We start from the raw sequence: 12,234 nt of genomic DNA on the forward strand, positions 1-12,234 counted from the left end.
CTCATGTTGAAATGGCTTACATATATTTAATATATGTAATTTTTTACTTTCCAGTTAAAACAGTGGCAATTTGTTTACAGTCACTATTCCATAAGAAGTCTGTGTGATTTTCATGTTTCCTATGATTATTTGCTTAATAAAAAGTAGCTGGTCAGATATTTAACATTATATGCTTTTTAGTCCTTTCAAATGACTATTTCTAGAACAACTTTATTTTTTATGTATATTGGTGTTTTGTCTGCGTGTATTTCTGTGTGAGGCTATCAGATTCCTTGGAGCTGGAGTTACAGTTGTGAGCTGCCATGTGGGTGCTGGAAATTGAACTTGGGCCCTCTGGGAGAATAAAATCTATTAAAACAAATGAATTATGTTAAAAGCAACTTGGAAAACTGAGGAAGATCATTTTTATTGATGTGGTGCCACCATAATTTTGTATCTTGTAATATTTGTTGTAGAAATTCATTTTATGATAGGATAGCATATATCGTCTTTTATGTTTTAGATTTTATTTTACATACACATTTGCAGTGATTTTTCCCTTGAAATACTTGTTTGGTAAATGAGTATAAATGAAGGCTGAAGAGATCACTCAGCAGTTAAGAGTGCTTACCTCCAGATATTACATATACATGAATAAATACAAATAAGTCTTTCAAAAAAGAAAAATATAAATGAGTACATAAAAGTTCATCTTCTATTTTTGTGTTCTAACATAGGGTTATTGATGAAGACAAAAGTAAAAAAAAGGGACCAGAGGAAAAACAACCTAAAAAGCAGCTTAAAAAGGAAGAAGAAGGTCAAAAGGAAGAGGATAAGCCAAGAAAAGAACCAGATAAGAAAGAGGGCAAGAAAGAAGTTGAATCTAAACGGAAAAATGTAGCAAAACCAGGGGTTACATCAACCTCTGATTCAGAAGACGAAGATGATCAAGAAGGTGAAAAGGTAGAAAATCACATTCAGACCTCCCTACCATTTACGCAGTATACATATGTAGTATACATATATATACATATATACATAGGTAATCTCTCTCAGTCGCTCTTGACCTGACTCATTAAGAAGACCTCCCTACCATTTATGCAGTATACATGTGTAGTATACATATATATACATATATACATAGGTAATCTCTCTCAGCTGCTCTTGACCTGACTCATGAAGAAGTGTTTCTCAAGCAAACCCAAAGCTCCCCGTGTGCCTAATCTTGGTTAGCCAGTTTGCTCTGGAGGTCACTTGTATTTGCCTATGAGACTGCAATTATCTGGAATTTTTAGTTTTGGGAACACAGATTCTGGTCTTCTTGCTTGCATGCCAGGAACCTTAACTGATGAACAATCTCCCTAGCGTCTTTTACCTCAGGTTAATTTTTTTGAATGACTGTTATGTGAGTTGGAGGTATGTGGGAGTATGGGCATGTTGAGACAGGGTTTCTCTGTGTAGCCCCGGCTGTCCTGGACTTGCTCTGTAGACCAGGCTGTCTTCAAACTCACAGATCTTTCTTGCTTTTTAATACACATAATTCTTATGCTGCGAGCATAAGTTTACATGGGTCTCTTTATGTTTTCTAATAGAATTCTATTAGTTAATATAAAAAGCTTATTTGAAACTTTGAATTTATCTTGCCCTTATAATTTTTAGAAATTTTAAACCAGCTATGTAAACAGAGGTTGTAGATAGATGACCCTGATCAACAAAGACACAAGAGGTGTATTTATACACGAAATTTTAAGCTTTTCCTAGCTTACATTCTTTTAATAAAATGTAATTCTTTTTTGGATGCTATATCTTTTGTGAAAAATATAGAAATTTTGTTTAATAGCCCTGAAGTGTTTATATGGGCTTTAATATCTCATTTGTCTGAATATTTTAGAAACTAAGTTTCTAATTTTCGGGGGAAGGAGTGGTTTGAAGATAGGGTCTGAACCTGGATCTTCAACCTTGGCTGATTTATAACTTGCTTTGTAGACCAGGTTGGCCTTGAACTCACAGGGACCCACCTGCCTCTGTCTCCCAAGTGCTACCATACCCTGCTCAAATTCAACAATGTTAATTCAGTAGCTTCAGAGTGTTGAAGTTAAAATGATTGGAGGCAGATAGGTCGGCATCCTTTCAGTCACAAGCTCACTGCTACAGGGTGGTAGTAGGCTCACTTCCACAGATAGAGAAGAGCCAGCACATGCTGGGTGGTTGCTTGCTATCTACCAAGATTGTAATCAGTCAGCGGGAGTAAACTAAATCCATCCTAATTCTCAAACAGAAGAGAAAGGGTGGAAGAAACTTCCAGACCGCTCACAGGAGGAATATGCTGAAAGGCCAACATGAGAAGGAAGCCACAGAGCGGAAGCGCAAGCAGGAGGAACAAATGGAAACTGAGCAGTAAGTAGTCTTTTTAGTTCTATAAATCTTAAGCTTTTTTTTTTAAAGAGTAGTATGAAAGATTTTAAGTACACTCTCATTTTCCAGACTTCATGAAACCTTTTGAAGCAACTTTCCATATTAGAAAAATGTTGCGTATGTGCTGTTTCAGGCTGTTCCTTTGTTGGAGGATGAAATGCACTGAGGTCCTCCTCGAGCTCTCTGTTAACTTCATGAAAGTGCAGTGAGGAATTGTTAGCACTTTACAGAGTACTCTCTCCTCTTTATTTGTATAACATGTGAAACACAGAATGATGGAAATATTGGTGGAGAAAGAATGCAGTAAATATTTGTATTTGCCGTACCACCAGCAGGCCTGTATAAAAATTAGTAAAAATAACAAAAGCACAGTTGGAAAGCAGGAAGCCGATTAAAGTAAACACAAAGGCTGGCAGGACTTGCATTTGATGTGTTTGAATTACACTTTGACACATGGAAACAATAGACGTTTTCCATGAGGAATTTCTTCCTCCTTTATTGTATACCATTATTTTATCAGAACAAGGAATAGTGATTGCTATGATAATTAGACTTCATGTCTTTATTATATAGTTGTTTCCTAGTTATCATTAGACTCTTTTAGACTGACACTTTATAGTGTCGAAAACTGGGCTTTTTTCACTAGTGAGTTGATTTGAAAACATTGTAGGTAAGACAGTGTGGCAACTACTAAAAACCATTTTCTTTTGCCTTTATGATGCATCTGCAAGCTGAACATCTTTATAGATATATTGTCTCTGATTCTGTAGCTATTTGGAGGATACAGAGCAGTTTAGCTGCTTGAGTTTAAAAGTGATTAAAATGCCAGACCGTGGGCACATCTGTAAATGCCGTTACTCCTGTCCTTTCTCTCCCCTGAATAACTGTGACTGTTGTTGCTTTTAACTCCCAGACTTAAGGCATAAATTTGCTTAGTAAATCTAGCCCAATCCTTCTTCAGAATCTCAAGATATCTTTTTGTATTTCAGTTTCTTTTGAATGTCCTCCAATGTAACTTTCTCAAATTCTAATATTTGTGTTTTCTTTCCTTCTCCTGTTATTACAAAACTTTGTACTTGGACAGTTTTGCTCTGTAAAGCATTTCAGATGCAACTTGTGTGAAATGCATTATGCAAAATAAAGTTTATTGTATTGTATTCCCAGCCAAACAACATGTAATCTACAGTAATAAAAAAATATATCTCATTTTGGGCTCAAAGCATTAATCCAGTAACTGAAAAGAGAATACAAGTGGAGCATACAAGCGATGAAGATCTTGAGACAGACTCATTGGACTGAATTTCCCCTCCCCCCCTTGATGGAAGAAATGTTCCAGATTCTAAATTGAGGACTTCATTATTAATGGCATTATTTAACTGTGTCATGATTGTTAACAAAATATCCTGTAAGGTGCACACTACATATTAAGGTTGGCCATCATTCCTGTTTTTTTTTTTTTTAAACCAAGCTTAAAATGAAGCTTTGTGTTTGAAAGTTATAACAAACATAGATGAAGAAGACGGTGGTTGTACATTATTTCATTTAGAAAATATGAAAACTCATCTTGTTTTGAAGCTAGGTGTTAAACTGGAATAGCTATTACGTTCTTGAAAAATGGGGCAGTTGTGCCCTTTCCTTGACATTCTTTTGTTGTTAAATTCTTTAGCCTTGTTTTTTTCTTTTTAATCCTGAGAGATTAAACATTAGACTTGTTAAGTAAAAAAAAAAAATGAAACTGTAACCAAAATTTTAAAATAAAGTTTTTTTTAAAAAAAATGTGATTTTTAGGTATTTTTTTGTTCTTGTCTATTTTAATTGGTTCATAATAGGGCCTGAACACCAAGCCAAGGTACTAGAGATTAAAATTTCTAATTTAAAAGGTTATTTTTGTTAATATTAGTAACATGGTTAGTTTTCATTTATGAGATGGTTTGTGAATAACAGTGGATGTCATTTAGCTTGATAACAATGGCACCCTCTCCAGTTTTAAAAGACAGTCCATACAATCAGTTTAAAGCAGATCTAATCACTATTGAAGTTAATCTCAACGTCCTTTGATTTACCTGCCCTTTGGAGATGTGGGGAACAACTAAATTGGTCTACTTTATAATATGCTTTAAAAAAATAATTATAGGAAAAGAAGTTGACTAAAAATCCATTAAGCATTTATAGGTGTTCTCTTCCCATTGTGGCTTGTTTGGCCAGTGATCGTGAAATTGGGTTTTTAGTGTCACATTTCCGTGTGACTGCGTCAAAGTCATACTGTGATTATCTCTGGAAACTAAATTAGCATGTTTGAGTTTTGCCTGTATTTATGCTAATGATGTAGAACTGCATAGTTTTAGAAACTAGTCAGTGTCCTGTGTTGTAGGCTGATTTACTATTTTTAAGGAACATTTTTTTAAACCTTTACATAGGGGAATATGGGCGTCTGCTAACCTAAGTCACAAAGTTCCAGTGTTTTGAAATATTTGTGTTAACATTTGATAGGCAGAATAAAGATGAAGGAAAGAAGCCAGAAGTTAAGAAAGTGGAGAAGAAGCGAGGTTAGTTATTTTACTTTCTAAGATACAAAATCACACATAGAAAGTTTATATAAGCTGGGTATGATGGCGCATTCCTGTAATCACTTAAGGAAGCATAGCCAGGAGAACCACAGTTCCAGGGCAACCAGGGATACAAACTGAGACCCTGACTTAAAAAACCAAAGTAAACAGATTAAAAAACTTTTAAGAGTATTTTTTGCAGTTCCATCCCATGTTTTTATATTCTACAAATATACCTTTTTAAGTCTGATGGAATCTATGTTAAATTGCATTTTAAGCAATTAAAGTGAACTTGCTAATGTCTTTGTATTTTAATGTTTATTTGGGGCCAGTTTTGCAACCCTGCTAAAGCACTGGAGGTTTACCCATTTTATAAATACCTTGCAGTTAAATGAGTGAGGTAAAACAAGTTAAGAGCTGACATGTAGGAGGTCATCATATGAGACAGGAGTTTAGAAACAAATGCAGCTCAGTGGTATTTTTGTGCTTTTATGCTGTATGTTTCTTCTCCAGACCATATATTAAATTTAGTAGCTAACTTCTTAGACTATTCGTCTATAATGGGCTTCTTAAAGACTACTAAGAAAACTTTGTAACCACCATTTCTTTTATTTGTTAGACTGTACAGAGATATGATGTGGGGAAAAACTATTTACTGTTTTTCACATATTTCAATTTATAGAAACATCAATGGATTCTCGACTTCAAAGGATACATGCTGAAATTAAAAATTCACTCAAAATTGATAATCTAGTAAGTGTTTAAACTCATTTAAAATGCACTGCTTTAATAGCTTTAAATATTTTCTCACATGACTTAAGTGTGTAAGTTTTTAAAGATTAAGGGAACAATAACCTGGCCATTTTGTGCCTATCATCTTAAGAGCTTTAAAAAAAATCTTCAGAAGTAGATTATGTAGATGCTTTGGTAATTAACAGTTATGAAATTGCTGTTTTGTCATGAAGGATGTGAACAGATGCATTGAGGCACTGGATGAACTTGCTTCACTTCAGGTAACAATGCAACAAGCTCAGAAACACACAGAGATGATCACAACATTGAAAAAAGTAAGTGGTTTGACGACCTGTAAATCTTTTCTCAGTTCTTCATTTTTAAAGAAAGTATAAGTAAATCAATTAGGAAAGATAATCATGACTATTGTTTTCTCAGATACGGCGGTTCAAAGTTAGTCAAGTTATCATGGAAAAGTCTACAATGTTGTATAACAAGTTTAAGAATATGTTTTTGGTTGGTGAAGGAGATTCAGTCATCACCCAAGTGCTGAACAAATCTCTTGCTGAACAAAGACAGCATGAGGAAGCAAATAAAACCAAAGATCAAGGGAAGAAAGGGCCAAACAAAAAGCTAGAAAAGGAACAAACAGGTATGTAATAACTTAATGCTGGGTTTCCCTCTCTGTTACTTGCCAGCACTGCTTTTGTAAATGGTTTTGTTACATGTGTTAGAAAAAGTGGCTATTGAAACCTGTATCAGCAATGAGGTTGCATTGTATATTCATTGACCTTGAAACAGCTGAAATGTTCAACACAGACACAGTACTTGTACACAACATAACTGGTAAAAATGTTATGTTGGGTATTTTGAAGGACTAGAGCAGTAATACTTGTAACAAAACCATTGTTAATGACAGTTTCGTTTCGGGGAAAGGATGCCTTCTAGAGAAGCAACCCATTTTCTCTCATTTGCTTTTGCCAAAAAATACAGTATACAGTAGGCACAGAACCAGAGTTGCTGCATCCTAGTTGGAGCCAAAGATGCTGCTTGTTTCTTTCTGATAATGCCAACAGGTTTTCAGTGTTAGTTACCCTAAGCATGTTGTACACTGTGTTAAGTAATATATCTTTAAATTGTTAAGTGGCTATGTGTGGATATGTGGATATAAGTGGTATTTTACTGTGTTAAAAGAAAATAGTAACCAGTATCATCTAAATGGAGTCAGGAATAGGTGCTGACAGTCGGTCACAGACTGTCCGAATAGATGGCTGACACACCTTGTTTTGATGTGCCAATGCATAAAATTGTCTTGAGGCAATGTGTTTAAGATGCATATGAAATTGAGTCTTATAGTCAAGATATCTAAAACACTGCTGGCTCCAAATTATTAGGTAAATGAGTGGTAAATGTGGTCCTTTGTAGCCTTTTGCCCACCCAAGTATATTTAAAAATAAATTTCATACATAATGTAGTTCAGAACTACAATACATTGTAGTTCAAAATTTACCTACAGAGGATTCTAAGACTAGAACACCACTATCTGCCCTCCAGTTCCATGACAAAACATCATAACTGGCATATACTTGTGGTAAAATCCAATCTTTTAAGACAAAACAACAACCAAAAAACTTTTATGCTCATTAGATTCCCTTAAATATTAGTAAGTTTTCAAGAAAAATGCCCAGTCACATCAGTTTGAGTACTTTATGCTCTAAAATACTATAAATACTAAATTTAATTATTCCCCCCAAAAAAGCTACATGAATGCTAGTGACTAAAAAGTTCTGCCAGTTACAGTATTCCAGATGTAATGTGATGAGATTAGTAATTCAAGTCATCTGTCCACTTGAAAAAAAAAAGTTTCTTATTGTACCTTACCTACTCTAGACTTTGAATGATACAAGTTATTAGTATATCTTTTCATCTTCTTTGAAATGACATCAGACCTAATCCTAAAATTCATCAAAAGGTTGAAGTGTTAGGAACATAAGGGTCATACTTTGACCTTGAACATCTAGGATAATTTAATGTATTATTTTGTATGTGCTAACAGTTTTTGTATTCTAAAGGTTCAAAGACCCTAAATGGAGGATCTGACGCTCAAGACAGTAGTCACCCACAACATAATGGTGACAGTAACGAAGAAAGCAAAGACAGCCATGAGGCTGGCAGTAAGAAAAAGTAAGGGCAGTAAGAAAAGTAATGGGCCTTTTGAAATTAAGGCTGGAGAGATGTTGACTCCAATGTTAAGAGCACCGGCTGCTCTTCAGAGGACTTGGTTTGATTCCCAGCACCCATATATAAAACAGCTCAGAACTGTCTTAACTCCAGCTCCAGATGATCCCTACCCTTCCTGGCCTTGTTGGCACCAGACACTCACATGGTACAGAGACATATGTTCAGGAAGAAAGCCCATACATAAAATAATAGAAAAATTTTCTTGAAGGGTCTTAAGTGTCTTGCTTTTTTTGCTGAGTCTGACTTCAAACTCCTGAGCTCTAAGAGATTCTCCTGCCTTGGCTTTCCCAGTTGTTGGGACTACAGAGTTGTACCATTGTGCTTGGCTTATACAGTTTTTTTGTTTTGTTTTGGAGACAGGGCTTCTCTTTGTAGCTTTTGCTATCCTGGAACTCGTTTTGTAAACCAGGCTGGCCTTGAGCTCAGATGCCTGCCTCTTGTCTCCCAAGTGCTGGAATTAAAGGTGTATGCAGCCCCCCTCCGCCCCCCGCCCCAGTTCATGATTGTAGCACAGTAATTCTTCCTAAAGCTAAATATGCTGGGGAAATACTATATCACTGAGCTCTAATGCCCAATGATTAAAAAGAAAAAAATGATTTTTGTTTAATACTTCCTTTCCCTACACACCCCTTTTAGACAAGGTCTCACTGTGTATGTTGTGTTGCCTGGCTGTCATGGAAGTTGATGTGTAGACTAGGCTAGTCTTGAACACATAGAGAAGTCTGCCTCTAGAGTGCTTTGATGGTCCACTATATCAGTCTTACTAAGTTGTGAATCAAAACAGCAGGAGGGACTGAAGAAGTGGCTTAGTGGTTAAGAGAACTGGCTGTTCTTATAAAGATCCCAAATTCAATTCCTGAAAGCAACCACATGGCTACTCACAACCATCTATAATGAAACCTGATGCCAGCTTCTGGTGTGCAGAGGAATATACAGAAAGAGCACTACTCATTTATTTAAGGGAAAAGACAAGAGGAAGAAGGGTAGATGTTAAGTAGTAAGGCAGGCTGAGTTCAGTCCCTAGCACCAGCAAATAGAAGGCTACATAGCGACTCATCCCAACACCCCCAAAAGGTTTATTGAGACAGATCTCCCTACATTGTCCAGGTCAGCCTTGAACTTGTAGCCGTTACCCAGACACAGTCTGTTTGGGATTACAGGTTAGATAATTACTGCCCCTATATTTACTCAGGAAAATGGATCTCAGTAGGAACTCTGAAAGAAAACAATTTTTCTTTGAACCTTGATATGTTAAGTAGGTACTTTGTAAAGTACCTATGGACCTGTTATTTGTCTAGTTTTTATTTTATGTTGTCATCACAGATACAAATTCTGTTTAAATAAAATTCATCTTAAATTTAGTGCCAGATCTAGGATGCCTCCTTGGGTTACCTCACCAGAACTGTGTATTAGTTTAGCAACATATATGTTAAGTGTTTGTGATTTTTTTAAAAATTAGAATTAAAGCTCTTTTTACTCAAGAGAAAACCCCAATACTTGTGACAGCTTTCTTTTTTCCCTTTATTTTAGAACACCCGGAGAAGAGAGAGAGGCTGAACTATCTCTGAAGGAGTCACCACTAGATAACTAGATTGGCAGACGTGGGGTGTAATGAGTATGTGAAGTCTGTTGTGAGTGGCTTCATCTGAAATACTTAGGCTGCTGACTGAAAGGATTAAATTTTTTATAAGTATAGGTTTTGATGTTTAAGTAGTTTGGGGAAAGAAATATCCCTTTATGTTTGTGTAAAAGTAAAACTTATTGCTAATTTTCCGTGTGCAGTATTAACAGCTCCATCATCCAGTTCAAGTGTGAGGGAAACCTACTTAGAAAGGTTGACCTGCTTTATAGACATGACTAGTGTATTTTGGTTAGTGTGTGTGTGTGCACATGTAATTGGTAGTAGACCAGTTACATTTTAAAACTGCTACTTGTATAAATCGTTCTTCTCCCAAATAACGTGGGTTTTGTGCATAGTTTTTACAAATCTTGGATTTACCAGACTGTCTTTTCACTGTTTGTGGGTTTTTTAGAAGTTGAGCATTTTTATGGTTGATAAAATGAATGTTACTTCTAAGTACTCACTCCTTTTTTATCAGAAGTTAATATAACCTCAGTCTATTGTGCTTCATTAGCTTGTCTCTTCCTAATAATGTGTAGTCTGTGTGACACACACATGTCCAACTAGAAGGTACAAATTTGATGACTTTTGAAAGTAATTTAGTTTCAGGGCTGCGAATTCAGTGGAGTCAGAATTAAAGAGAACTGATTGGGTATATAGAGGAACTTCATATACAATCCTTTATAGTTACTAATCACAAAAACCTAAAACTAGTTTGTTTTTAATCTCACACATTAAGAAGGTCATGCTCATTGAGGTATGTGTGTGTTTTTAAATTGTAATCAGTCCATGATGCTTATTAAGTGGTAAATAAATAAGAAAACTAATGGGGTTTGTATTTAGTTTCTGTATCATCAAACATCACAAGATTACAAAAATAAAAGGTAGAAACATCAGTTGCTCCAAGACAGTAAGTAGATAATCCATACACACAAAGAGACCATCAGAGTCTGTTAAGGAATAACATTTCAAAGGTCTTCTGAGTAGTCATGTCATCATTGGTTTCCAGTAGGAAGAAAGGTTCATCACTATGCTTTGAAATTTTAATGGGAAAGTGACTTAATAGCAGTGTTTTGTGTGTTATGTTTATATATGACCTTGATGTCTCATAATTATTTTCACTTATGTAAAGGACTTTGAATTATTCAGTAATTGAACTTTTGCTCTCATTGAACTACTGTTTGGGGCAAATGCTGTACGTTATCTACACCGCTCTTCTGTTTTGTCCTTAGTACATTTTTAGCTTGAATGAAAATTATTCTAGTTAAGCCATAAGTGTCAAATGTGTAAACTTGTTTTAATTAAAATTTTTTTCTACCAAACTCTATTAGTAAATTATTATTACTGCTAATTGAGAAGAACTACTGAAAGAATTCTAGATCACCTAAGGAAGTAGTGTCGTCCTTAGCCCCACTGAGGTCCTGTTAGGGGATAGAGGGAGGTATGCAGTAGTAAGCTCAGGAAAGCACTGTCACTTGCCTCTGTGGACTTCCTGTTCTTCACTAACCACAGGTGTCAGCTACAGTGTCCCACTCAGAGTGCTAGCAGCGTTCTTCTAGTCATGTACCTTCTTAGGTAGGTGTCTGCTTGACACCATGTGTGCTTTGGAACAGGCAAGCTATCACTCTCAAAACTCTGAACAAAATTGCATTAAACCTACCACCTCTCCCATTGTGCATAGTATGCATGTGTAATATGCATGTATGGATACCTATTTTGATGTTGTTTTTCCCAGTTGTTTGGATCAATTTTACATATTCCACCTTAATGAAAGATTCTGATTGCAAGTCCGTATGTACAAACAATTCACCAGAGCTCATTAGACCATATTTGCTATTCTAGCTAGGAATTCTATAGCATGATGGATTTTTACCCAGACAGTGATGTGGCACACTAAAAATGTTCCTGTTTATATCCACTGACCTGATTAAAAAGTGCCAGACAGGGATGCAGTCTGCCATTTACTCCTGTATGCAGAGCAAAGGCTTCAGCTAACAAACTTTATTCCATTGGTCAGAGAATAGACTACTATCTACTGCAAATAGCAAAATGTGCTTAAATTTGTGTTGTGTGATTCACCAACAGATATTAGTGATGAGTGCCCTGCTATAAAATTACAAGGTGTAATTATCCTTAAAAGAATTGTGAAGTATAAGCAAGATGCTTGAGGAAACAGCTATTTTCTATTCAGCAGTCTGTGCAGGTATATCTATAGGGATTTTCACTGGTAAGGTTGTGCCATTCATATCTGCCCTTAAAGTGACACATGAAATTTAATTGTTATGTTGTATTTAAAAGATATACTGGCATAAAGAAAAACTGAAGTCAGGGGCTTTACAACTTATAACTATAAAGTTGAAATTCTTTTCATGTGAACTAGTTGGGATACCTAAATAATTGATAATTACAGTAACCTGGTGAGCCTTTCTTTATTTCTACCATCAAAGAAATGGAAGGTATGTGAACTGTGGGTAAAAAAAGTAGAATAGCATTCTTAATAAATAAGGATTCCATATGGTAATTACCTGTTATCTGTCATCTTTGTCTATTAAAATGGGATAATTGGCATTACATATGTATTAGGGATAACTAACTTCCTGTAATTTACTTTGGGAGAGTATGAACAAGACCCACGAGAATTGCCATATTAATCTAGGAATTGAGTAAATCATTCATTCATTATTAGTGTATGATTGTGAA

At 35.5% G+C, this 12,234-nt stretch overlaps 1 protein-coding gene across 4 annotated transcripts in view; it reads left to right on the top strand.

Annotated features, from left to right (window-relative positions):
* The window catches only part of Psip1 (PC4 and SRSF1 interacting protein 1), a 41,268-nt gene extending 29,570 nt beyond the window's left edge, over nucleotides 1–11,698 (top strand). Inside the window, exons 9-16 of one of the 4 annotated variants that reach the window (XM_057784090.1) lie at nucleotides 717–942; nucleotides 2,258–2,376; nucleotides 4,885–4,940; nucleotides 5,623–5,693; nucleotides 5,906–6,007; nucleotides 6,111–6,324; nucleotides 7,745–7,856; nucleotides 9,444–11,698. In XM_057784090.1, the coding sequence (XP_057640073.1) occupies nucleotides 717–942; nucleotides 2,258–2,376; nucleotides 4,885–4,940; nucleotides 5,623–5,693; nucleotides 5,906–6,007; nucleotides 6,111–6,324; nucleotides 7,745–7,856; nucleotides 9,444–9,504 (961 nt within the window). In that variant the 3' untranslated portion in view covers nucleotides 9,505–11,698. Of the gene's footprint in view, nucleotides 1–716; nucleotides 943–2,257; nucleotides 2,377–2,463; nucleotides 4,826–4,884; nucleotides 4,941–5,622; nucleotides 5,694–5,905; nucleotides 6,008–6,110; nucleotides 6,325–7,744; nucleotides 7,857–9,443 lie in introns of those variants that run through there. The other 3 variants (XM_057784092.1, XM_057784093.1, XM_057784091.1) reach the window with 3 other exon arrangements.
* The last annotated feature ends 536 nt before the right edge of the window (nucleotides 11,699–12,234 follow it).

Source organism: Chionomys nivalis, chromosome 11 (genome assembly GCF_950005125.1).
Source record: "Chionomys nivalis chromosome 11, mChiNiv1.1, whole genome shotgun sequence".
Taxonomy (NCBI): Eukaryota; Metazoa; Chordata; class Mammalia; order Rodentia; family Cricetidae; genus Chionomys; species Chionomys nivalis.